The 25732-nt window shown below is 43.3% G+C and overlaps 1 protein-coding gene across 1 annotated transcript in view; it reads right to left on the bottom strand.

The window, feature by feature from the left end:
* Cfap54 (cilia and flagella associated protein 54) overlaps nucleotides 1–25732 on the bottom strand; it is a 244454-nt gene that overhangs the window by 212052 nt on the left and 6670 nt on the right. Inside the window, exons 2-9 of the mRNA XM_051206281.1 lie at nucleotides 21987–22092; nucleotides 19254–19394; nucleotides 17721–17892; nucleotides 14516–14574; nucleotides 7878–8021; nucleotides 5659–5772; nucleotides 5435–5536; nucleotides 2597–2795 (exon numbers count right to left, since the gene is read on the bottom strand). Coding sequence (XP_051062238.1) covers nucleotides 2597–2795; nucleotides 5435–5536; nucleotides 5659–5772; nucleotides 7878–8021; nucleotides 14516–14574; nucleotides 17721–17892; nucleotides 19254–19394; nucleotides 21987–22092 — 1037 coding nt within the window. The remainder of the gene's footprint in view (nucleotides 1–2596; nucleotides 2796–5434; nucleotides 5537–5658; nucleotides 5773–7877; nucleotides 8022–14515; nucleotides 14575–17720; nucleotides 17893–19253; nucleotides 19395–21986; nucleotides 22093–25732) is intronic.

A 25732-nucleotide genomic window follows, 5' to 3' on the forward strand; every position in this document is an offset into this window, starting at 1 on the left:
GGCAGCTCACAAGTGTCTGTAATTCAAGTATCAGGGAATCCAATGACTTCTTCTAGCATCTTGAGACATCGGGGCACAGGGCACCAGGCACATAAATGGTACACACACATATACATTCAGGAAAAACACTCATACATGTAAAACAAAAATAAATGAATTATTTTTAAGATGGGGACGGAGGAGTGTAGACTACAAAGGACTTGTTGCAGCAGTGAATTAGCCTCTAGGCAGCTTGACATTAGGAACAAGACCTAAAGAAGGGGGCGTGGCTTTCAGGGTCAGCAGCAGCTGCATTCATAGCAGCTGGCAGGAACAGCTATGAGTCTGCTAAGAAATATCATCAAATAAGTCAAGGCAGAGAGAAAAAGCTGCCAAGGAGAGTGTTAGTGAAAGAAAAAAAAAAAAAAAAAAAAAAAAAAAAAAAAGAGTCAACAGGAGTGAGTACTACAGAGCCTACAGAGGAGTGTCGGAGCAGAGCACTGGGGAGTGAGCCTTCACAGAGCAAAAAGGAGACCATCTATGAGTTGTTCAATAACATGGGAGGGAAAGAGGCTGCCTGGTGTGTAAGTAGAAGGGAAGAACATAGGCAATCCTCTTGGCCCATCTGACCGCCTCACAGATACCCAGGGAAGAAGATGAAAGAGGACCCAGGATAAAGGAACTGCTTAGAAGAATTTGACTTCATGAAGACCTGAAGAAGTGGAAACGTATCCCTCCTGTTTCAATGTGTGCAGATGAGGTAAGTTTTAGAATCTGAGTGGATGAGATCAAAGACATTCTCACAGGTCTCACATGCTCAAGCCACACCCAGCGTGGTACACAGTGTCCTTCTACTGCTGCCTGCGGATCAAGATGAAGAAGTCTCAGCTCCTTCTCCAGCACCACGCCTGCCTGCCTGCAGGCTGCCATGTTCCCCTCCATGATGACAATGGACTAAACCTCTGAAACTGTAAGCCAGCCCCAGTTAAATGTTTTCCTTTATAAGAGTTGCTGTGGTCATAGTATCTCTTCATAGCAATAGAAACCCTGACTAAGATATCACTTGAGAACTTTTTTAAAATGAAAATGGATTTTTTTCCCATATAAAATATTCTGATCATGGTCTCTGCCCCCCTCCACTTTCTCTCAGAAGTTTTTTGGAACCTGTCCTGGAATTCGCTCTGTACACTAAGCTGGCCTTGAACATACAAAGATCCATCTGCCTCTGCCTCCCCAGTGCTGGAACTAAAGGCATGTGCCACCAATGCCCCGCTCTCTCAGAACTTAAATGAAGACATGAGGCCTTGTTTTCATTAAAGTGTAGAATCAGATGCTACTGCTTTCAGGTGGACACACAGAATCTCATCTGGCTTTCCACAGCTCCTCCTATGTAGACATTAAAGCTAAATCTGTTGGCTACTTGGGGGCTACCTTTAATCCCAGCACTCAGGAGGCAGAGGCAAATGATCTCCTATGAGTTTGAGGCCAACCTGGTCACCAGAGTGAGTTCCAGGACAGCCACAGCAACACAGAGAAACCCTGTCTTGAAAAAAAATATATAGATATAGATATATACATAGATATATATACATATGTATATATCATATAAATCAGCTGGCTGCTGCAAGCCCACAGAAGGTAAGTTCATGCAGAAAGAAAATTAAATATACAACTGTTTTCAAAGAAAACCCACAAAGCAAGCATCCTTTACCACAGGAAGCAGAGATACAGAACAGAGAGAATGAGAATTTAAGCGCAAGTGTTCTCTAAGAAGCAGGAGGGCCTCGGGGGCATGAGGGTGAGAACTGGGCCCCTAGGGAAAGGGTCAGGTGAAGATCGCATCTGAAACTATGGACTTGGTTGGTGGACAGAATGCCAGAACAGAAAAAATAAAGCATAAATGAGTGACCTAGAAATTCTCAGAAATAACAAAAGGACAAAAAGAAGGGGGAAATAAGATGGGAGGTTGGTGATGAATATAAAAATGTTGCCATTTGTTTTGAAAAAAGGAAGATACAGAGAAATGAAAAGTAGTGGGATAGGGAAAAAAAAAAAAAAAGGAGCACAAAATGCCTCCTGCATCACTGGACCCAGTGTACTAAAACACAGTACAAATAGGTATGAGCAATGCCCATGAACAAAAAAAAAAAAAAAAAAAAAAAAAAAAAACCTTAAAAAAATAAGAATGAAGAAACTTTCTTCATCTGAATTTTAAAAACAAACAATAAAAAAACAGAAAAACAGCCCCAAAACAAAAACCCAGCATCTGTACTGAACTAATGGTAAAATGTTGAAGGTTTCCCATCTATGGTTAAACTGGGACAACACAGCCATCAGCATGTGTTTCTGGAGTTTTCCAGTCAGTGTAATGAATCAGGAAATGAAGGGTGGAGGGACTAAGAGATTAAAGCCTGAAAAGAAAGAAATGCAATTGTCATTACTCAAAGATCATTATATTTTTTAGAAAAAATAAAAAAACTACAAGTAAATTATTTATAGCATGGTCACTGGATTCAAGGTCAGTATGTAAATTTGATACTAATTTTTCATATATGGGCCCTCATGCTGAAGGTGTTTGTTATCAGCATCTATTATAAAATATTAACACTTTATTTACGTATCAAAAGTTCTTTTCCAGCCATAAACAGTTCGGAGACGACATCACGAAGCTCTACTTCATCGGTAACCAGAGGTCCAGTTTGCAGGATCCGCCTGCTTGAGTCAGAAAGAGCTTCCAAGACAGCCAGGAACCGGGATGAGGTACTATCAAACAGCTCATCCAGCAGCCGTTCCGTGACCGTCCGAGGCCACACCATCTAGACATGAAAGAAAACCAAAGCTGCCACAAGGCAAAGGCGACTGCCTGCTTCCCCGATGCTGAGGGAGCAGTTAATCAGACAGTGAGACAGCCAGCCGCTTTCGGGCCTATTTTCATCACTGCAGACTCCGCTTAAGTAAGTCGCAACACCAAAGACTCTGCTATTTCTCATGTGCTGGTGTTTCCAAGGCATCATAGAAAAACTATTTACTGTGATCATTTTTCAAGGTTGTAGCACATTGGTGACAGCCACAGGGAACTTTGTTGGCCTGACAATCACTTGGGGATGCCTTTTAGATTCAAGGCCAAATGTCCAGAAAAATCTGTGGGCTTAGGCCAGACAGTGCTGATAAACGCTACAGGAAATTCTCACTGAAGAATGTCCTAAACTCAAATCCAAAACACTGTTTGATGGTGTTGGCTACATACCAAAAGCAAGAGGCTACGCAGGTCTGCGAGACTCCCAGCCACCCTCCTTCATACTGAATGGCTTCACCCACAGGTGTTTACTTAAAGCTATTCCCTCTGACAAATGGCCTGTTGTCTGCCTACAGGTTGCCAATAAGGCAGCTGGTGCCTGTAGGTTGGCATTTCCAGAACTGACATCCGGCTGGAAAATGCCAGCCACATTTCCATGATCCCGTGGCTTACTTGTAATTCTTCTTCTTGTAGGGGCAAAGTAAGAAAGAAAGAAAAAAAGACAGACAGACAGACAGACAGAGAAGGGATAAAGCTGCCTCGAGCTTCCCTGCCCATTAGCTTTTATGTCTTTGATCCCACAGGCCAACATTAAAAACCTCCAGAGAAGTTGAAGTCCACGCCCTCTCTCCACCAACAGGGGAGATTTGTGCTAGAGTTTAAAACAGTGCTTTAAAAATATATTTAAAAAATAAAAAATAGGGGCTGGAGAGATGGCTCAGTGGTTAAGAGCACTGGCTGCTCTTCCAGAGGACCAGGGTTCAATTCCCAGCACCCACATAGCAGCTCTCAACCATCTATAACCCTAGTTCCAGGGGATCTAAAAACACTCATACCAACACACATAAAAGTAATAAATTACTTTAAAAAAATGAAATATATTTAAATGCTATAATAAGCTTTTTTAATAATTAGAACTATCATAAATGAAATTATATTTACCCCTAATTGATTAAAACAACAGCCATCCTGGGCTACATAGTGAATTCTAGACACCCTAGGCTACAAAGTGAGATCCTGTATTTAAAAAAAAGAAAAAAGAAAAAAAAAAAAGGAGCCCCAAATAACTGAGTTTTAATATGACTTCATCTGGAAATGTAAACATTTCCTAAAGATATATTTAATTCTGTTAAAAGAATATCTATACTTTCTGACTGGGTGCTCAGTATGGCAGTTCTGCTGATTCAGATATCTAAATGTGATCTTCACAAGAGCGAAGCAAACGTTTATAGGAAAGGAAAACCAATCACCCCTGCCCTATTACATGGAGGCATCATTACAACTTAATGATCCCCGATGCTGGTCCTCCGACAGCTCAACAAGAAACTGCCTGCAGTGTGGCAAGCTACCAGCCTCAGCATCTGGAGAGCGCTGAGCAGCATGGGATAGGATTTTAAAGCTATGTAGTAGATATTCTTCTGGGACCCATAATCAAAATAGTCTTGCCCAGTAACGGTAGACTGGCCCTGTGCCCAAGATAATAGTTGTAAACGTTATTAATTTAAATAGGAATGGGGTGGTCCCTGAATAGTGTAAGCTCTAAGGGGAGAGCAGTTGGGGTTGGCACTACACGACGGCACTGGGCTTGGGTTCACCTTCCAGTGCTGCGGGGACTTGTGACCCTGAGCTGGTGGCAGAAACACTCTGAGCCCTGATTTCAGAGGAGAGCTAGCTGATGGCATCTCCAGCAGTCAGTGAAAGCTTCAGGGAAGGAGAGCAAGCCCAGGGGATGCTGAGCTCAGAAAGGCAAAAGGAGAAAGAAGGGACGAGGGGAAGCCAGGACGGGAGGGGAAGGGAAGGGTGGAGCATCCCTTTCACTCCCCTAAGACAGTATTTAACGCTAAGGTTGGGAGGGGCCGTGTCACTAGCTAGGACAGGGGAGAAATATGCCACCTCCATCCTCCCCTAAGCTCTCTGCCATCCCCTCCAGCCTAGAAGCCAGCAATGTCTAAACATAGACATTATTCCTAGGGCTAATCCTGAACAGCCACTTATAGCAGGCCCCCTGGTGGCTCTGCTGGTTCCTAACTCCAATGCAGAGTTATTTCTAAATCTTCAGAGATGGGGTGGAGGGTGCAATTGTATAGTCTAGTTCATGACAGTCCCAATGGTAAACCTAAAACTAATGAGAAAAGCTCAAAACTAACGCCAAGTGGCCCAAGGCCTGCTCAGGACTGTCCATTTGCAAGGGGCTTTCATGCGAACCTTTCCCGAGCTCACCTTCTGCCTCTCATCCATCAACACTGCAAAACTGGGATAATGTTAGGCACAAAAGAGAGAAATGGATGCCGGGAGAGACTGATCTCGGTTGGAAAGACATTCCATTGCTCTCAAATCTAGGGCAGGATTTAATCATTAACAACTAGGCTTGAAAGATACAAAGGAATAGCACACGCATACTGCAAAACTGGTCTTCCAGAGAAGGCCTTGGGGACTCACGCTCTGAGCTTCCTTTAGGTTAATTCTTATCTTCGGCCTAAATACAGCTTTGTTTTTTCTTCTAGACTCAAACACTCCTCTTTTGAAGATCATCACGGCCATCTGTCTCCAAGAGAAGAACCACATGAAATAACAACAGGAAGCATGCCTTGGCCACAAAGATTGAGTGTTCAATCAACAGCACTGTGCAGTACATGAAATTCTGTTTCATGAAATTTTCATACCTTTATCGTGGCCTCTCTGTAATATCTCCGGGATTCTTCCTGAGACTTGGAGGAACTCATTAATTCCAGTTGCCTTAACTCATCAATTTTAGCTAATGCACGTCGAGCAAATGCCTGTGTTGCAATTAAAACAAATTTAATTCACAATAAGTTGGAGAACAGTGATTAAAAATGTATAAAAATGGTATGTTTTGATGTCTGAGGCATTTGATTTAATCTGAATTAAACTGCTGGCTGCTGTTGACTCCTTATACCACAGTAGCTCTCCAATCTATCATTTCTGATGAGCACCATTACGCTCTATAAATCTAAAGTTAATAAACATCCTGACACATTAACTTTATGAATTATAGAGTTGTTAGAAGAAAGCCAAAATGTGAATTAAACAGAAACTTTGTACAGAGTACTGCTCCGCTAACAATGCCTACAAACATGCTCACACGTGAATGTGCATACACATGAACACACACGCACACACACACACCATCCTAAGATGGTCTTCTAGAATTTCAACCTTCCTAGTATAACATGAGATATAACCTCTTCAACTGCTCGCTTTCTGACCGCTACAGTGTGGTGTCTCTAAAAGGCCTTATTCATTTTCAGATCTCCAGTGCCCATGGTAGAGGAAGTACTGAAGAACCTGAAGGAAAGGCGGGAAGAAAGGTGGGCTAGCTGGGGGGACCATTTCACCACGTGACGATTCTCTAGAGATGGTAACAAGGGTTCAGATGAGGCTTTTTGTTTCTGAAAACAAACGTTCCAGGAGAGCTGAAGTGCATAAATTTTCCAGTAAGCAAGAATCCCAATAAGAATCAAAACATTAGAACATCCAGTGTTCTGGCCCGGATCATGGCAGTCATAGTGTTGCAAACTGTGCCTCCCCTAGAGTACTCAAGTTAAACAAGCATATGTGGTGAGCAGTTTCTAGAATTATCCTTAGCTTTAAAAATGTTCTAGCAGGGTCTGAATTTAGCTTCCCCTCTAGCCAGGGACTGCTAACACCTAACCGTTCAGGGGACGAGGGAACACTGAACTTCAAGCAGCAGGGCTCTCAACAGGCTGTGCAAGCATCCTGGGGCAAAGATGCATTGGCCAGAAGAAAGAGGTGTGGTTTTGTAATTTTCCCGGAGGCTGCAGTCACTGACAGGTGAGTACCATGTACAGCAGGGAAGATCTGCCGTGAAGTTAATACTGCCAGTCCGTGCCAATCAATGGGAGGCCCTGGCAGCTTGTTACACGTCAAGTGCTCAGTCTAAAAGATGTACCAAAAAAAGGGGGGGGGGTAACAAATAGCACTAACAAGGCTGGGGGCAGCGGAAAGTCAAGGTATGTGTGTAACAGATGCAATGGAGTCTCAAAGAACAAACGGAGGGAAGGATGGCGCTGGAAAGAGGGCTGGGGACACTGGCGGGTCTGTGGGTATAGAGCTGGGTGCACAAGCATGAGGATCTGAGTTTGGATCCCCAGAACCAAGTAGAGCCACAGTAGCTCACATCTGTAATCGCAGCGTTGCTATGACAATATGGGAGGCGGAGACAGGCAAAAGCTCTGTAGACTCCTGGGTCGGCTAGCCTGGAGTAAGCAAGGACAGGCAAGAGGCCCTATCTGAAAGAAAGTGAAAAGCTAGGCCCAACGCTCAAGATTGTCCTCTGACCTCCACATGTGCACTGTGGTGCCTACACACACATACACACATATGCATACATACACAAACATGCATACACATAGGCACGCATATACACACATATACACATACACGCGCACGTGTATAACATACATGTATACATACACATGCAGACACATACATATACACACATATAAACTTACACATATACGCATACATACACACATGTGCATGCACATACATAATACCCATGTATACATACACATGCACACGCATGCATACATATACACGTATGCATACACATGCACAGACACGCATGCGCACATGCTCGCACACCGTGTACAGAAAACGATAGGGAATAAAAGGAACAAAGAAGGGCCAAGCTGACAGAGCAAGAGTCCAGACCAAAGAGCACAAAGCAGGAAAGCCATAAAGCAACATGGCCAGGAAGGCGCCTTCAGACACCACCGGGGGTCTCTTGCCTTTGCCCCGTTTTCAGTTCCCGGGCTGGTGTGTTGCCTTGACACATCTAAGGGGCAGAGGGTCTGGTGGGTTGTGTCTCAAATGCTGACGTCCTTTGAAAGCCACATACCTCCCCGTGGATGCCAGCCTGGCAGTCATAGTGGCACTGGCAGACAGCAGTGTACAGAGTGGCTCTCCAGGTCAGGTACCTGGTGGACAGGAGTGGGACAGAGGACTCCATGCACATGCTGGCCCACAGCAGGTATTCTAAGGCCTGGCAAGGGAGGCAGAGAGCACAATTAGGCTGATTCTCACCTTTTCTTACACTAACCATACGGATATTATTTAGAATCACCGAAGCCTAAACTGTGACAGCAGGTTGCCAGCTACTCCTATCAAAGTTACGTTACCATAAACAGTGAGTCAAAGAACACTAGTATTGTATGTGTGAGTGCATGTTCACACTGTGTTGGTGTGTGTGTTTGCACACGGGGGCCGAGGTCAATGCTGAGTGTCTTCCTCTAGAACTCTCCAAGTCTCTCACTGAACCTCGGCCTCACTGACTCAGCTGGACCGGCCGGCCGGCTAGCACCTAGGATCTGCCTGTCTCCACAGCCCCAATTCAGGGTTTACAGGAGCGCAACTGTGCCCGGCTTCTTTTCAAATGTGGATTCTGAAAACCAAGCTCGGTGTTTGTGTTTACAAAGCAAGTTCTTTACCAAAGGCTCATCTCCCCGTCTCCTGAATTTTCCTCTTAAGTCAAGAAAGCCACAAATCTCAAAGTAGCCCTTCTAGAGTATCTTTATTGTTCTAGAATAGTTTCTTAAGAGGCCTGTGAGCGGGGCTCATTTTCACCAACATTCTTCAAGTGTGAACTGTAGTCTAGGAGCTATTCAAAGCTGCTGGCTGATCTGTGGCATTGACGGGTATACTATTTGGATTAGGAGGATGGGCGACATGGGAAGGGCTTGCCACCACACGCTTCAAGGCACATTAAAACCAGACCGAAATCAGATAAACTAGGCTGCACTCCCAACTCAGTCTCTCTACACCTCGGTCTTCTCATCTGCATCATGGGCACCTTTCACACATCCCAGCCAGACGGCTCTGAAGAAAGAAGCAGTGTGTATGCAGCTTTAGGGTTAGTGTCAGCTGCCGGCACTTGTCCTAGTTAGGGTTTCTATTACTGTGATGGGACACCATGACCAAAAGCAAACTGGGGGGAGAAAGGGTTGGTTTGGCTTACACTTCCACACTGTAGTTCATCATTGAAGGGGGTTAGAACAGGAAGTCAAGTAGGGCAGGACCCAAAAGGCAGGAGCTGACGCAGAGGCCATGGAGGATGCTGCTTACTGGCTTGCTCCCCACAGCTTGCACACAGCCTGCTTTCTTATAGTCCACTAACCCAGAATTGACCCCACTGACAAAAGGCCTGGGCCCTCCCATATTAATCACTAATTGAGTAAATGCCCTAGAGGATTGCCTACAACCGCCCATCTTATGGAAGCATTTCCTCAGTTGAAGTTCCCTTCTCTCAGATGACTCTAGCCTGTGTCTAGTTTAATTAAAAAAAAAAAAAACAAACAACAACAACAACTATGCAGCACACACTCTAGAAATGGTGGCCTCAGAATCGAACACAGGAAAACTGACAAGTATCCTGGATTCTCAAGTAATGACAACTTTGGAGAGCAGAACAAAATTTCTCTCCCAGTATGAACGCATGCCTTCAATAACTAAAGAATCACTTCTTCCATAGATCAATGACCCAGCTTGAAAGGGAAACGACACCAGACAAATGTGGTGTTTAATAGGAAAACTGAAACGACAGTGGTGGCGGCCAGACGCCACTGCCATCTTCTTCAGAAGAGGAGACAGCAGAGTTTCCCATGTCCAGTTTGCTTCGATTCCAAAGGAGAAGGAACTTATTGGATGTAGATGAGGATTTAACAGCAACGTGCAAGTCTTTGCTCGTCCTCCATGGGCAAGAAGTTTAGCTCCTCTTGCTAGATTAGGGAGCCCCTGGGTTTCCCCCACCACTGCAAACCCATTTCACCCAGCAAGTAGTGAACACACAGGAAATACCTGTTGACTAGCAGACTGGCCTTCACTAAAATGGCAGTTCACCGGCTGGCTATGGAAATACTTCAGGCAATCACAGAGACCAGAGGGCTGGAAGCCCCTCTGACTTTCTGCCCACCGACATCACCAGAACCAACACTGGAAGTCCCACATCCATCCCCTACCAAGAGTCCCTGCCACAGTAACAAGACACAGACCGTGGCAAGCATAGGGCAATTTTCAAAATGAAAAAAATGACAACGATGATTTCATAATCTAAACTAAAATCTACCTTGATATGCTCCCAGCACTTAGCCCTGGTTAGATCTTCTAGAAAAAGTCTCAAACAATTCAAAACTCGCTTCCAAACACAGCCTTCCATGGACCTGAGACTACCCAGGCAGCCTATATCCCAAGTCTCCCCCATCATGCATGGCGGTGTCCAGTGGCTTCGCTCTAGGGTGTGTAGGTGATCACAGTAAGAAGCCCCAGGCCCAGTTCTGAAGATAAGCCATTGCCAAGTCAGCCCCGTGCTGCCTGGGTGATGCCTTTTGTCATTGCTGCCACGATTGTTTATTGACTTTCCCAGCATCGTCAGACCCTCCTAACTGTTTTCTCACACTCACCGTTCACTCCACGCCAACCCTATCTTTGGACCACTGTGGTTCGGAGAATACGGAGAGAAACTGTGTAAATACTGGCTTCAAATCAGCACGCCTTTGCAAAATCCCTCGGGACTTGTGCAATGAGAAATTTCACGTTTCGAAATAAAAATAGTTTCCCCTCACAGTTATTCACATCAGACTTGGGTTTGGCTTTAAGAGCTGGAATTAAAGAACTCAGAGAGTATATTGCCGGGAGGGGCCCCAAGGAAATCTAACCTAATCAGACTGGAGTGTAAACTGCTTCTAAGAGGGAGCTGAACCGGGGCTGGAATTCAAGTCTTTGAACTTCACACAGCACACAGCAAAGCCTTGACAAAGGACAAAAGACTGCCAAACCCACTGGAACACCTGCTTTCAAGTCTGGAGATGAAAAGCCATCTCAAAAAAAAAAAAAAAAAAAAAAAAAAAAAGCTCAGTTTGTAGCAGTTTTTCTCTAGCCCCAGCCCTAAAGGCTAGAATTAATTACTTCTCTTAATAAAATAGGACAGTTTTCTTCACAGAAAAACAAAACTTCAAAAAGTCCAAGTATAGATGGATGGACCTAAACTATGGCCCTGCAAAACCTCACTCTGGTGTCAGCAGGAAAAATACACACAATAAATTAGCTCAGCCACAGGATGGCAGTGCAACCTTGTGTATCATTAGTTTATGTCAGGCGCCCTCTCCAGGTTGACTTCGGGTTTATGTAATACTAGTGAGCGACTTGATAACAGTGCAAGCCAAATACTTTACTGAAATGCCTACAAAAGATGCAAGTCCATACTTGGGCTAGCATATTCTTTAACATTTTTTGAGTCCCTGACTTCAGCTTTAAATGACCCAGAAGATGCTAGATTTATTATGTGACCCAAAGTAACTGTGTCACTTGCGTGTTAGGAAAAGCAGTTTCAGGTAGATGACATGACTCCCTCCCTATGCTACCTAAGCATAACCTGGCGAGTGCATGAAGCAGCTTCCATCTGAGGAAAAGCCCTTGTGGGTCTTGGCCTTTGGTATTCCTTTAGGGAGGAAAAAAGTATCTGCCCCTCCCGCGCAGCTTCTCCGGAATAAGAGAGGCAGAGCAGGATCTGATTGAGTGAATAGGTGTTGCTCTTACGGTGTGGTACTGTGTGACAATGACCTCAGAACACCTCAAACTAAACCTGTAACTGTGAACAAGCTTGATTTTCTCAGCGACTGCAAGCTGAGTGAAAACTCTGCCCTCCTTAAAATGTCAGCATGAGAATTGAGTGAAAAGACTCATGAAGGTACTTAGCAGCATGCATGGTATGTGGCGGTGACCTCTTGTCCAGATGATAATGATGGCGATGACGGTGATGATGATGATGTCTGCCTCAAAAGACTGTAGAGCGTGTTGCTATGCATGCAAAGCCCTTCCACAGCACCCAGAATACAGCAAGGATGCAGCAACGGTGAAGGGTAGCCATAATGCCCGGGTTCTACAGAACTGGGAGCTTATGCCAACCAAGAATAGTTGGGGAAGCCCAGGTCTGCTTCTGCCTTATGCAACTACAGACTTGAACTCAGGGACTTGTTCCTTTGGTAAAATGCCATGCAAGCAGAATGACCTGAGTTCGATCCCCAGAACCCATGTAAAAGCCAGCCACGGTGGCACGTGTCTTTAACTCAGGCACTGGAGGAAGTGAGAGACAGACAGGTGCTTGACTGGAGTTCACTGGCCAGGCAGGCTAACTGAACTGTGACGGTTCTGTGCGAGTGGCTGTCTCCAAAACTGAAGGAAAGAACAACTAAGAAGGGCACCACACACACACACACACACACACACACACACACACACACACACACACACACACACAAGCACTTGCACCAAACAAATATAATTTTTTTAAAAAAATCCCTAAAGCCTGTATGTGGTGGGATCTACAGGGCTTACCTCCATCCATTAAATGGTGCTATCCATGTGTAGCCTCAGATTAGCAATTTACCATATGGAGGTTTGGGAATTTCTGGGTAAAAATTATTAATTCCCATGAAGCTTACCATACTGAACAAATAGGAAGAATTCAACTGGTCTTTACTGTCAACTGTATAACCCCAAATTCCTGCCTGCTTCCCATGGGTCTGGGACCCCCAGATTCCTGCCTGCTTCCCATGGGTCTGGGACCCCCAGATTCCTGCCTGCTTCTCATGGGTCTGGGACCCCCAGATTCCTGCCTGCTTCCCATGGGTCTGGGACCCCCAGATTCCTGCCTGCTTCCCATGGGTCTGGGACCCCTAGATTCCTGCCTGCTTCCCATGGGTCTGGGACCCCCCCAGATTCCTGCCTGCTTCCCATGGGTCTGGGACCCCCCCAGATTTCTACCTGCTTCCCATGGGTTTGAGACCATTCAACTACCCTCTTTCACAACATACTTTCTCAGAGACAAACTCAAGTGACATGGGGGGGGGGAGAAGAGATGTTTGGCAAAGAGTATAAATAAAGTATTTTAAGATGACTATCATGTTAATTTAAACTTCTCTTAATGCTAACAAGTGCAAGCACAAACACCCAAATGTTGACACACACAGCTGTGCCCTTCAAAGCTTCGGCTAGCCGACTACAGCAGGCTAAGCCATGACTGCTCCGTGAGGCAGCGTTTGTTAACGGAGCAAGTGCAACACAAATATGCAAATTCTTTTTTAGTCTCTCAACTGTAACTAAAAGTAGCATCGACAGTAGAGGCTACAGATCCACTTATTATTAAATGTGGGATGGCCTTGCTCCCATTTCCTTCATACTCAAAATGCTGGTCCAGAATTTCTTCCAGTTATTATTAGTAATAGGGTTCTTTTCTTTCTTTCTTTCTTTTTTTTTTTTTTTTTTTTTTTTTTTTTTTTTTTTGAGGAACAAAACAAAAGTGGACATACAATTAATGTTATCCACAGAGCTTGTACATATCATACCTTCCATTTGTATCTTTCAAGTGTTGTGAGCTCTAAGATACAGGTCTAGTTTTTCCAGAGCATTGAACGCTGAGTAAAGCTTGCAGAAGGAAGCAATGTTTCACAGGCCAACAGCAACCCCAGTGGCGGGAGTATAGTTGCCCTTCCTGGCCTACATTCCAATGCCTGCTACATTCCAATGCCTGGAAAATGAGTACAGAAAACAAATACATCTGCTGCCCTCAAAAGTGCCACCAACATTGTGGGGAAATCAACAGACATCTCGTCAGCTTCCTCGTGCTAAAGCTGGTCAGGGAGTCCTTCTAAGTGAGAGCATTAGAAAATAAAGTCCCCTGGCTTAGCAGATGGCTGTCCGGGAAGAGTTTGCCTCGTGAGCGTGAGTACCTGAGTTCGAATCCCCAGAACCCATGGGGAAGTGCCAAATAAGACAATGCATGTGTGTTATCTTAACACCAGTGAGATGGAGACAGAGGGATCCCTGAGGCAGGCTGGTCAGCTCTACTAATGGTGAAATCTAGTAGACCACTGTCTCCAGGGAGGTAGGCAGCGCTCCTAAGAGGGATCCCCAAACAGTCCAATGGCCGGCATATGTACATGTGTTTGCACACACACAGTATAGGCATACCAAAATAATAATAATTTAAAAGTCCCCTCGCGTTCAGCTGAAGAAGCTAGAGAGTTTGGGCGTTTGTTCATTCAAATAGCACGTGAGTCATAAGTAAAAAGTCCCAGAACTCCATAATATAAACAGTTTATCCTGCAAACCAAGACACTTTCCAGAGTGACAGAGGACAGTGTTCATGATTACTATGGGACAAACAGCATAAATAGGAAATGTCCTGGGCCAGCCAGGAAGGAGCGTCCCCTTTCCTAGTAACCAGGTGGGTAAGTATAAAGTGTGACAAATGTGGTATCTGACACATGGAGATACTAGGATATGCCTGTCGACGTTAATAATTCCCATTCTTTACATTGATTCTTTATGGCCCTCACATTACAGGACTACTGTTAAAATCAAGGCCAATACATTCCATTGCATATAGTCACTAAACGCTAAATAATCCCCTAAATACTGTGTTTGACTGAGCACTGTGTGGCAGAGAGCCATCCGAGGGAAGTGATGTGTCACATTTCATACCTTGGCAGCAAGCCCTAGGATCATCAGTTTCCGGCAAATGGTGTAAATGTAGATGGTACCTAAGTGGAGAGAAACATGGTTAGCAACTTTTACAGTCAAAAGATGGAGGCTGGGCATTGTAGTTTCTATGGCTGAGGCTGTCCTTCCCAAAGCAAGTACTCTCATGAGGCTTGATATTGGTAGAAAGTGACAATCATTGTAATTGTTCTTATCTCTTAAGCCCAATATCATTGAATTAACTAATATGAACATGCTTTAAATATGTTAACACCACAATCTTTCAGCCTCACTTCATGGCAACTGGCGTTTTAAAATATACTGGAGAGAATGAGAGTTTAGCAGTTAATTTGTATACCTTGTGGTTTTATTAACATTAAAATGTTCCTTTTTCCTGTGGCTTCCTTATGGTTGAAATATGAAAGATTTCTCGGTGAATAATATTAAATCATATTAAATCAGTGTGGAACACTATCCAACAAGGAAGCTCGGGGTGACTGAAAAATTGACACAGGTGAGGAGCTGTATCCTATCCCTTTCCTACCTCAGTTAATATTCACCCTATGATTAAGATGTGCCCTATAATCAGTCTAACGAAAACTACCACTTCAGTGTGATTTGTGTGGCAGACAATTAATTATAAGAGAAATCGGGCCGGTGGCCAAGTGCAGGGGCTGGGGGATCACTATACTATATATACTGTGCTATGCTATACTATATATACTATGCTATACTATACTATATATACTGTGCTATACTATACTATATATACTATACTATACTATACTACATATACTATACTATACTATACTATATATACTGTGCTATGCTATACTATATATACTATGCTATACTATACTATATATACTGTGCTATACTATACTATATATACTATACTATACTATACTACATATACTATACTATACTATATATACTGTGCTATACTATATATACTATACTATACTATATATACTGTGCTATACTATACTATATATACTATACTATACTATATATACTGTGCTATACTATATATACTATACTATACTATATATACTGTGCTATACTATACTATATATACTATACTATACTATATATACTGTGCTATGCTATACTATATATACTATACTATACTATACTATATATACTATACTATATATACTGTGCTATGCTATACTATATATACTGTGCTATGCTATACTATATATACTATACTATACTAGATATACTATACTATATATACTATGCTATACTATACTATATATACTGTGCTATACTATACTATATATACTGTGCTATACTATACTATATATACTGTGCTATACTATACTATATATACTGTGCTATACTATACTATATATACTGTGCTATACTATACTATATATACTATACTATACTATATATACTATGCTATGCTATCCTATACTATATATACTATACTATACATCTGTCTGTAGGTAAAGAACACTATCCTACCAGGTGCATTCTCAAAATCACACAATTAAAAGGTCTGGCTTAAAATTACAAGAGTCCAACTGATTTCTATTGCATAACTGATCTAAAATCCATGGCCAGCAAAATTCAACTCCAAAAAATTCAACTCTAAAAAACATTCCTTGATTTTAAAACGCCCGTGAGCACATCCAACATCAATCACACAGGTCAGTGACGTCACCTGGCAACTTTGCAGCACCAAACACTTCAGAGAAAACACAATCAAGTGGTTCTTAGCGGTCAATGACTTGGTGGGTGGAGGGCCTGTGATGTCTTCTTCCTGCCTCCAGTTAAGATCTACCAGGGTGGACGTCACACAGCTAGAACCCACTCAAAACTGCCCTAAGCACCTTGGCTTGGCTGTGTGGAGAATACAACTCTTAGGGCCAGAGAGACAGCTTAGCGGGTAAAGGGCAGTGTGAGGCCTTGAGTTAGCTGGGTGTGGTGGCATACATGTGTAACCCCAGTTCAGGGAGGGTAGATAAAGGTGAGGTTCCAGGATTCACCAGCTAAAACAGTGAGTGAGCCCCAGGTTAAGCAACAAAACCCTGTCTCAAAATACAATAGAGAAAGCTACCCTGACACTAGTCTCCAGCATTTACACACACACACGTGTACATACATATACACTAGACACACATACATAACTACACTAGACACATATGTGCACTCATTTATACACTATACATACATGCACCCACATATACATTAGACATACACATACTATGCATACACACACAAATACATTACATACACACATACACAACACATACACTCACATACACAACATATCACTCACACACACACACAAATACACTACACACATACACAACACATCACTCACATACACACAAATACACTACACACACATACACAACACGTGTATACACATATAAACACATAAATACCACACATACGCACAGAGGAAAAAATGCAACTATAGGACTGATTCCTTGTAGAAAAGAAAAAGTCACCAAGTAGGGTAGGGCAGTGCACAGGAAGTGTACCCTGCCCACAGAGCATGTGACCCAGGTTCAAGCCAGGGGCCTGGAAAACATACCAGCAGTGGGGGGGGGGGGCTGTCCTCAGAAATGACAAAGGCCCTTCTGTGTTTCAAACCATGCCTATAACCTTGCCAGCCCCAGTCCATCCTGACCACGTTGGAATTCTTTGACAGTTCAGGATTTTGGCCTGGCTCACTAATTCCTACAAGTAGAAGCCACAGGCAAGTGTAGATGGCACAGGATGGGACCTAGAACTCAGGGACATTTTGGAATTCTGCTGTTACTGCTGTTTCTCCTCCTTCTCCCCTTCTCCCTCCTCCTCCTCTTTCTCCTCATCTTCCTCTTCTTATTCCTCCTCTCTTTTGAGCCAAATCCCTACTCTAAATTATTGAGCCTAATCCTGGGACTCCTTTTCATCCTGGATGGCCATTGTCAAAGTGTCCTGAAAGTTTAGATTAGTTGAGTCAGTTACTTGAGAAGATTTGACATCTTTCAGAAAGAACCAAGACTAACCCTTCCTTCCTTTGGTGAAAAACTCAACATCTGTACTTGCGGAGACAAACTAAAAGGTAATCCAATTTTTTTAAAAAACATGATTATTCTATTCTAAAAATGTATGCGTTTTAAATCACAAAAGGATCAAATTGCCGTCAAACGTGGCACTTAAATAAGTATCTGAAAGACAATGGGAAGTAAGACACTGTGGTTCACACCATTGAAGATGATCCAGCAAAGGTGCTCCTGGGGAAGAGCCACCTGCATGATGAGCCTTAGGGAGGACAAGATGTGCAGGCACTGGTTCACAGACTCTTTATTCTGCAGGTTGGCGTCGTTGTCACACACCAGCTTGTAGGTGCAGATATTTTTGCCACTCAAGGCATGAAACTGAAAGACATGGGAAATATATGAATAAATTAGGCCTATGATTCAGAAAAGGCATTTTTTTTTTCAGCAGTGGGAAAAACACCCTAAAATGCTTAATTGGTTTAATGGATTAGTATGCAAAGAAACATAAGATAATCTTCATTAGAACATTCATTTAGTTAAGATTAGCTTTCAGTAGGCAAAAGAAAATCCCAAACAAAAGATTACCAAAATCCCATTACCCATGAGCTTATTACCATTCAACACTACTTACAATCTCATCCAAGAGCATCTTAACCTATTTATTAACTCAAATGTCATTATTTCAATTTATACAATGCTTTCAGCAAATGTTGATTGGCTCCCACTATTTCAAGGAAAGAAACAGCCCTTGGCAGAGGCAAAGTGTTCCAGTCACCGACAACATTAGGGATGCTTCAGCTGTCTGCCATGGTCGCTAAGTCCAGGAGAGACCATCAGATACCCTGGAGTTGCAGGCTGCTGTGAATGTGAGTGCTGGGAACCAAACTCAGATCCTCTATAAGAGCAGCAAGCACTCTTAGCCACAGAGGCGGCTCTTCAGTCCCTGGGCTGGTTTCTTAACCTCTAGTAATCTTGTTTCTCTTATCGGTAAAAAGGCAAAATGGTGCCACCTCTTAGGCAGTGAGGGTATGCTGATAATTCATACAGTGCATTTGGAGGTCACCTGACACAAAGTTCACTTTGGCATGATTTTCTTAATTGCTGTCGAAATGCATTTTTGTCCCTGTGAAGACACCGTAGGTATTTGGAAAGGGAGGCAACAAGGCCAGTCATTGAGACTCTCAAGAAGGGTAAAGGTGAGTGTTTCCCACAGCCCCACCCTCTTATCATGGATTCCTTTATCTCCCAGAGTCCCACGCACAGTTGTGAAGCTTCGGGGGACTCGACTAGTAAATTAATGCTACCAATTAATACAGTAACACTGGTATAATAAAAATATAGCTGAAAATTTCTTATCAAAATAAATCTATGTTTGCACTCAAGGGGCATTTTTATTTTAACAATACCTATGTAATAAGCTTTGTTTTTCTCATCTGAAAGATAGAGCAATAACAAGATCTATCTAGCATATGTTGCAAGGAAACAGTATGTTTTCCAAAACTCTGTAAATGAATGTGCCTACAAGTATTAGTCATCATGGCAACAGCGTTGCCTGCAAGATGAACTCATGCTTCTATTGACACAATCTCCACAGCTCTCAAAGCATGTAGCAAACAACTTACAGGGTACAGGCAGACGCTATATACTAGGTATGAACGGCATCCAGATACAGTCAGCCAAAGGCTACACTGACAACGCGACAAGCCAGGAGCTGCTCTTAGCTACTTCTCCCATCTTACCGTAAGCTCAGCAGTCTCATCTCCAAAGCCTTTTGGGAAAAAGACCGTCTTGAACTCATTCACATCTTCTTTATGCTCATCAAAATCAGCGAACTGCTGGAGATACCTCCCATAGCACTGCAGAAGTGCCAGTTTGTATTCCTAAAGTCAAAGAGGGCTCCGTTACAGTTTCAAAATGCAGTCTTAAGATTGAGTGACAGTCACTGCATCCTTAATCATATCAAAGCATGTCATTACTGCTTTTTATTGAAAACTTAATGTTACCGTTGTGTACCAGGCATCCATTTCTCTATACACCAAGCCCTACAACTACCAGATGACCAGCACCATTTTCTAAGCATGCCTCTGTGCATACACATGGGTATTACTGTGTTGAATTCTCAGAACAAGCCCACTGGGATATGGGACCACTGTGACCACCGTGACGAGAATATGCATATTTGTTCTAAATGTGACAACACCCTTAGCATCTCACAGACTCAGAATCTATGTTCTGAAATCCAACTTTGTCTGGTCATGGCAGCCCACATGCTCAATTCAAGAGTGAGGAGCCTTTGCTACAGTCAGGGTCAGGGACTTTGTTTCTATCACCCACATGGGATGGTTGGCCTAGAAAGTGTCAGTAGGGAACATGAGTAGTAGTGTAAAGTTGAGCGCTTTGCAATCCTCCTACAGCCTCTTCCTCCACAGTCCTGTCTCCATGAAAAGCCACTGGCCTGGCTCTGACTCACCTCCTCGCCTAGCCCCTTGAGGGGTATCCACCGGCAAACATTGCTTTGTTCTTGTTACCATCGACTTCCTTTTTACTTCCTCACTGGTTAATTTTGAATCTTTCCTATTCCAACTTACAGTACACCCAAATGTGTTCAAAACAACAGCATTCCACAGGGTTATCTAGACTATAACTAAAATATTAATACCGTCTAGAACTTAACAGCAATAACAGTTCATTCATTTTCAAGATTATAAACACTGACAGTGACCAACTTCCCGTCAGGGAAAAATAGCTACATCTTTTCTGACTCCTCTCATCCAACCGTAAATGCCCTGCCCAGGTTTGTCTATCAGAAGCATCGGGCATTCTTAGCTACATCGCCAACTCACTGCCTCGGTGTTCAACATGCTTCCTCCTCCCTCTACCAACATCCTCCACACCCACCTGCGGCTCCCAGACTATCCATCTATCCCAGATAATGCTGACCTCTCAGGCCTAGAGCTACCAAGATTTTAGAAAGTGTCAACTGTCACTCCACTACACAGAACTGGGACTCACCTAGATCACCCCCCCCCCCAAAACCTTGTGTTTTCAAGTGTTGTGGGAGCCATGGTGCATACATGTGGAGCTAAGGCTATCATTAATTTAGGCAGAGGAAGCCAGATCTTAGTTCTGTGGGTGAAAAGAAAGGCATTTTAGACTGAACCTTCTGGAAGGCAGATAGCTGATTAGAACTGGGGTAATTGAGGAGAGACTGGAATGTTGCAGGTCCGGAGTCTAATTACAATTTGTCTTGGGCTACCTTTTAGCCTCTTTAAAGCATTCCCTGCCTATCTCTGTTTAATCCTCATGACTTGACTACCAGGTAAAAATTCTTAGAAAATGTTAATTTAGCAGGTTGTTACAACTGCCACCAACCAAAAGGCTAACTATGTCATCAGATAGTATCTGAGACAGCAGAGATTCCCCAATTTGCTATGACGGGTCTGCCGGATGTTTCTACCAATGTATTTGAAAAGCATCTTGATTTATGACTAGAAAGTCGTAAATGACTACACAAACTTCATGGAACTGTTAACCACACTGGACAAGCAATTTGCAGTGACCTGAACCTGTTTTCTGGGACCACCGTCACTCATATTTGGCGATTCTGATTCCCTTTTGAGCTAAGAGTTGTATTTTTGTGTTGATGGTGTCTCAGAATAGAAGCCTTTCTACACCTTCCCCTCTAGTTGGTAAATCCATCTCCCAGAACACAGACTAAAGTCCAAGAAATAGAAATGCAGGAAGAAAACCAAGCTGAGAAACTGAAAATTAAGAAGGCCCTAACACTGCCCACGCCTGACTTAAAATTCCAGTGCACAGAATAACTCCTTGTCCAACAATGAACAAAATTTGCTATATTTGGACTTAAGCCAGAGCTGGGTAGGGGTGGGGGGTGGGGGGTGTTAAACTTACAAGGTCATGAACTGAAAGCCAAGCCATGGCATGGTCTTATCAAGTCAAGTTCAGGTCCATGACATTCAAGCATCGTAGACCCTGATATAGAACTAACATTACAGCACATGCTCAGTTTCTAATATAATGCTGAGCAGCCGCTGAGTAGCCAGATACTCAAAAGAACCTAGAACACTGAATGGCCAGGCCAGTAGCCACGAGGGCTGCCCAGGCAAGGATGTCAGCTGAGTGGGAAACCAACAGGAAGTAGCTTCTGGTCTCCTTTGTGTAAGGTAGGAAAAGATGACTCAGCACTTCCCGGTGTGGGCCTACCACACCCTCAGTTAAGGGAGCTGAGCTGCCCCACCCCCCAATCCCCGGCTGCCTCTGGTTCCTAGAGAATTTCAAATACCAAATTCAAAGGCAAACTCCATGGTTGTTAGGATTGTTACTGTACCTCATTACAACTTTTATCCATTCATGTATCATTTTCAAACATGAAGACTAGGAAAAGTATGAGGCCAAATACCGAACAGCCGAAGGAGTTTGTTTCCAGCTGGCTCTGCCTTCAAACCACTTACTTTCATTTGACAAAGGCTGTCTCCAACGTTCAGAAGCTTCTCGTTGTAATAGTCCAGTGGCAGCCGGGGGGCGTATTTGGTCCAGATATTAAACAGAGTGGTAGCACTGAAAGAGAGAATCGTAAAGTAAAACATCTTCAGAGTCAACCTCAGTTAATTAGCAAACACCCTTTAATACCTGCCCTGTGCTGAGTCTTTCTACTATGACTTACAGCTATAATAGCTAATGTTATTATAGCTAACATGTGCCTTCATACGCACTTTTAAAAAACTTTTTCTTTTAGAGCAAGAACAAGCCATGCCCTCTCTATCGGTATCCACAACTGTTGCCATTGTCGTTTCCGGGGTCCCACGGTCACCTACGTCAGCATTCAAGCAAAAATGCTCAGTCATCCCAGGTGTTAGCATTTCCGCTCTAGGCTGAGCATGAGCCATCAGCATTCAGGCAAAATGCCTGGACATCCCAGGGCTTTCTGTATGCGCCGCGTGTGCCGCGTGGTCACGTAATCCATGCATGTGCGTGGCTACATAAGCCCCCATGTGCATCATTCACTATGTGACCTTTAAAGCAGACACGTCTGACCCACATTTCTTCCAGACATCCCCTCTCCCCACTCTTTCCTGACAAAACTCTTAAAGTGGGTTTTGTTATGTATCTCGCACACTATAAATAACAACCACCATATTGATTCCAAAAGTAGGGAAAACTGACGTTCCCTTCCGGGGTTCTTTGTTTCAAGAAAGATCTTAGAAATTGAACTCGGAAAGAAGACCACAGACAATTTTATTAGACTTGAAGAAAAGAACATAACAGAGGCTGGGTTTAAAAAAAAAAAAAAAAATCCCAGCAGCTATCAGAAGATGGAGAAAAAGTCATGCCTTTTAAGTTAGGCATGGAATAGGAATGGACTGATTGTTAACTAAGGAAAATTATTATCATTTTATTATTAATAAAGGATTATTAATTAAGGAACAAGCACTCCCAAGAAAGGAAGAGAGCTGAAGGAAGAGCCATATGGTGTTCTTGTGCCCTTCTCTCCTGCTCTCTCTCTCTCTCTCTCTCTCTCTTTCTCTCTCTGTCTCTGTCTCGTTTGCATTTCCTTTGCATGCTCTGCTCCTTGGATGATGTCAGGACTTCCAGAGCTCCTCTGCAAACCAACTTCTTTCTGTCCTTAACTCTTTTTTTTTTTTTTTAAATATGTATGAGTGCATTTGCCTTACCTGTCTGTGTGCATTCCATGTGCCTTCAGTACCTAAGCAAGCCAGAAGAGGGCATCGGATCACCTGAAACCGGAGCTAAGGGTGGTTGTGAGGCACCCTTTGGGTGCTCAGGACTGAACCCAAGCGCTCTCCAAGAGCAGGATGTTCCTTTGACCACTGGGGCATCTCTCCGGGCCCCTCACACATTAATCTTGATGTAGCTTTGTTTCGGCTCCTCCTCTGTCACAGAATCACAGCACAATTGATGGAGCTGACACTGACATCCAGTGTTGATTGATGAAGTCCATTGTTTCTGCCAGGATTGATGGACCTTTGACAAATGTGTAACCACACATATCGGCACTGTTATAAGTCTCACTGTCTTGAAAGCCTTCTGTGTTCCCTCAGTATGTTTCTCCCCTCTTCCCTAGTCGTTGCCATCACGGATCCTTTTACAGTCTCCATGACTTTCCTCCGAGAATACCACATGGTACTGTGCCTTTTCAGACTGCCCTCTTTCATCTGGAGATACGCATCTAAGTTCCTCTTTGCCTTTCCTTGGTTCGCCAGTCTATTCTTTATACAGACTAACATTACATGAGCTGATAATATTGTCATTTATTTATTTTGTGCTAACCTTGTTTAAAAAAATGTCTTGGCTGCTTACAAGTTTTAACAACTATAGATGAAGTGAGTGGCTATACATCTCTGGGGCTGGGGAGACAGCTCAGTTAATACAAGCATGAGGGACCTGAGTTGGGAGTCTTGGAACCCATGTAAATAGCCAGGTCCTGTGGCACATGCTTATAACTCTGCACTGGGGAAGCAGAGGCAGGAGGATTCCTGGGATTCATGGGCCAGTCACCTATCCTAATTTGTAAGACCCAGATTCCAGTGAGAGACCCTGTCTCAAAAACAAAGGATAGCTCTTGATGAAGGACATCCAAGGTTGAATTCTGGCCTCTGCATACACACACACACACACACACACACACACACACACACACACACACACACTATGAGTACTCATATGCAAGGTTTTGTGTGGACATAATCTCATAATCTTCCTTTGGGTAAGTGCCAAGAGTCACAATTACTAGGTCGCATTCTAAAGGGTGTACTTAGCTTTGTGAGAAAGCATCACCTGTCTTTCACAAGGCTGCCCCTGCCATCCTGCATCCCCTCCAGCATGGAACCTCTGATGCTCCTTCATCAACATTCGGAGTTGTCAGAGTCTTGGATTCTCGCCTTGTAGTCAGTGTGTAGGCGATCTCAGAGTTGTTTGAATTAGCAGTTCCCGGATGTTGTTGCATGTGGATCATCTTCTTGTATTCATTGTCCATCTGTGTATACCTCTTTGGTGAGATGTCTGTTGGATATTCGGCCAATTTTTAAAAACAGGTTGGAATTTCTTCCTTATCATTGATCTTTAAGAGTCCATTATATACTGTGGACAACAGTCTTTATCGAATATGACTTCTGCAAGTGTTAGTTAAGTTTACAGAACAGAAATCTTTTGATGAAATTAAGCTTGTTGATTATTTCTTTCATGGGCCATGTATTTGGAGTTGTGTAAAAAAACATAATTCCCAAATCCAAAGTCACCCAGATTTTCTCTTAGGAATTATACCATTTTGAGTATTACATTTAAGGAAAGTGGTCCTTGGAGTTGATTTCCATGAAGGATGTAAAATCTGTAAGTTCATTTTCTTGCACGTAGTATTTCTGTAGCATGAGTTCTAATGGTTCTTAATAATAAATGCCTAGAGTCAGATATTAGGGGGTGAAAGCTGAACGTTCAGAGAGACAAAGGAGCAAGACACAGCCACACCTTTACCTCCTCAAATTCCCAGCCAAAACAAGAATGAGCTCCATCTCCCCCCCCCCACACACACACACTTTATCACTTCCTCTCTCCGCCCAGCCATCTCACGTCCTGTCTATACAGACCTCCAGACCTCTATGGTTAACTGGTGGCTAGCTCTGCCCTCTGATCTTCAGGAAAGCTTTATTTGAGTACAAACTAGATATCACTACGCATTTCCAGCACCATTCTGTCTTGTTTCTGTTTCTTTGTCAAACTACAGACTATATTTCTGGGTTGTTTGTTCCTCACAATTGATTTGTCCATATGTCACCAATCTCATACTAGATTACTAGTACCTAGATTACTACAGCAGTCTATAAATCCAGAGACTGTGTAGGATCGGTCTGCAGCTTTGTTTCTTTGGATTTTGTTTGCTGCTGGTGAGACAGGAGCTCACTATGGAGCTCTGGTCAACCTTGAACTCAATACCCTGGTGTCACACCCTCCAGCATGACAGAATTACAGGCATGGGCCACCACACTCTTAACTATCCTCCAATTTCATTCTGCAGTATTGTGTTGGCTATTCTGAATTATTTTTTCTTTGCTTCATCTCATGTCTGCAACAACCCTAAGACAGGAAACAGCATCCCCACAGACAAGGGCTTCAAGGATGATATTCACTTCTTGCTTTACTCCTCTTGTCTTGGCTTCTCCTGTTGCTGTGATTAAAAAAACAA

Source organism: Phodopus roborovskii, unplaced genomic scaffold, assembly GCF_943737965.1.
Source record: "Phodopus roborovskii unplaced genomic scaffold, PHOROB, whole genome shotgun sequence".
Taxonomy (NCBI): Eukaryota; Metazoa; Chordata; class Mammalia; order Rodentia; family Cricetidae; genus Phodopus; species Phodopus roborovskii.